Below are 1,047 nucleotides of genomic sequence, written 5' to 3'. Positions count from 1 at the left end.
TACATAGACACTTTCTATAGTCCATATTTTAAAATTTACAGTATGCTGGCACATGGTACGAAATTGCTCTCACAAACAACCCATATCAACTGATCAAGCAGTGTGTCCGCAACGAATATACCTTTGGTAAGACTTACTCTTCGTTACAGACTTTTAGATAGTGTTTTATGACCCTGGCATGTCTATTCTGTTTTCAGTGTGTATTAGTGAAATATATACATTTTAATATATCCACAGATGGAATTAAGTTCAACGTTAGATCCACTGGTACTGATGCTAATGGAAACGCAATTACACGTAGAGGACAGGTTCTGCCGAATCCTTTCGGAGAACCTCACCTATCCGTGGACTATGAAGCATGTAAGTATTCACAAGGAAATTTTGTGTGTAAGTAGACATGAAATAAATATGTATAGGTAAGTCATTTGTGTAAATATATGATGTGATTAATGATTCTATTCTCCTCTTTCCAGCCTGGATTGCTCCCTATGTGATTCTGGACACTGACTATGAGAACTTCTCGTGCATCTATAGCTGCTCGGGATACAACTTCGGCTATTATTCCGACTTTGCCTTCATCTTCTCCCGCTCACCAAGTCTCGCTGACAGATATTACAGGCGTTGTGAAGCCGCTTTCATGAACATCGGTGTTGACCCCTCTCGCTTCACGAAGACAACTCAGGGTGGATCCTGCTCCTACAACACCAACTATAGGTCTTGGTAGAAAATCAATAACGTACATATACTGTATATGATTGCCTATGATGAAATAAAAATTGAACGAATCGTAATCTTTATTTACTCAAAAGTCAAATTCTGCAATAGTGATTCAGTAGTTAGAGAAAGATAACACATACATCTCTCCTAGTTCACATTCTGGAAGGAAAACATTCGAAATGCCACCTGTTTGCTCGCTTTGGCACATCTCAGTAGTGGGGGATATAATTGTAATCATGGTAATACAAATAAACCTAGACTTAACTAAGATTGTGTGATACAAGCAACTTGCTTGGATATTCACCACTTCAAATCCTATGACCTCCAACA

The 1,047-nt window shown here is 38.5% G+C and overlaps 1 protein-coding gene across 1 annotated transcript in view; it reads left to right on the top strand.

Annotated features, from left to right (window-relative positions):
* The window catches only part of LOC119593440 (crustacyanin-C1 subunit-like), a 1,241-nt gene extending 455 nt beyond the window's left edge, over nt 1-786 (top strand). The window contains exons 2-4 of the mRNA XM_037942366.1: nt 42-126; nt 238-360; nt 474-786. Coding sequence (XP_037798294.1) covers nt 42-126; nt 238-360; nt 474-724 — 459 coding nt within the window. The 3' untranslated portion in view covers nt 725-786. The remainder of the gene's footprint in view (nt 1-41; nt 127-237; nt 361-473) is intronic.
* Nucleotides 787-1,047: the final 261 nt, after the last annotated feature.

The sequence above is a fragment of the Penaeus monodon genome, chromosome 32 (genome assembly GCF_015228065.2).
Source record: "Penaeus monodon isolate SGIC_2016 chromosome 32, NSTDA_Pmon_1, whole genome shotgun sequence".
Taxonomy (NCBI): domain Eukaryota; kingdom Metazoa; phylum Arthropoda; class Malacostraca; order Decapoda; family Penaeidae; genus Penaeus; species Penaeus monodon.
The sequence above is the reverse complement of the archived record's forward strand: the minus strand, read 5'-3'. Positions and strand labels throughout refer to the sequence as shown.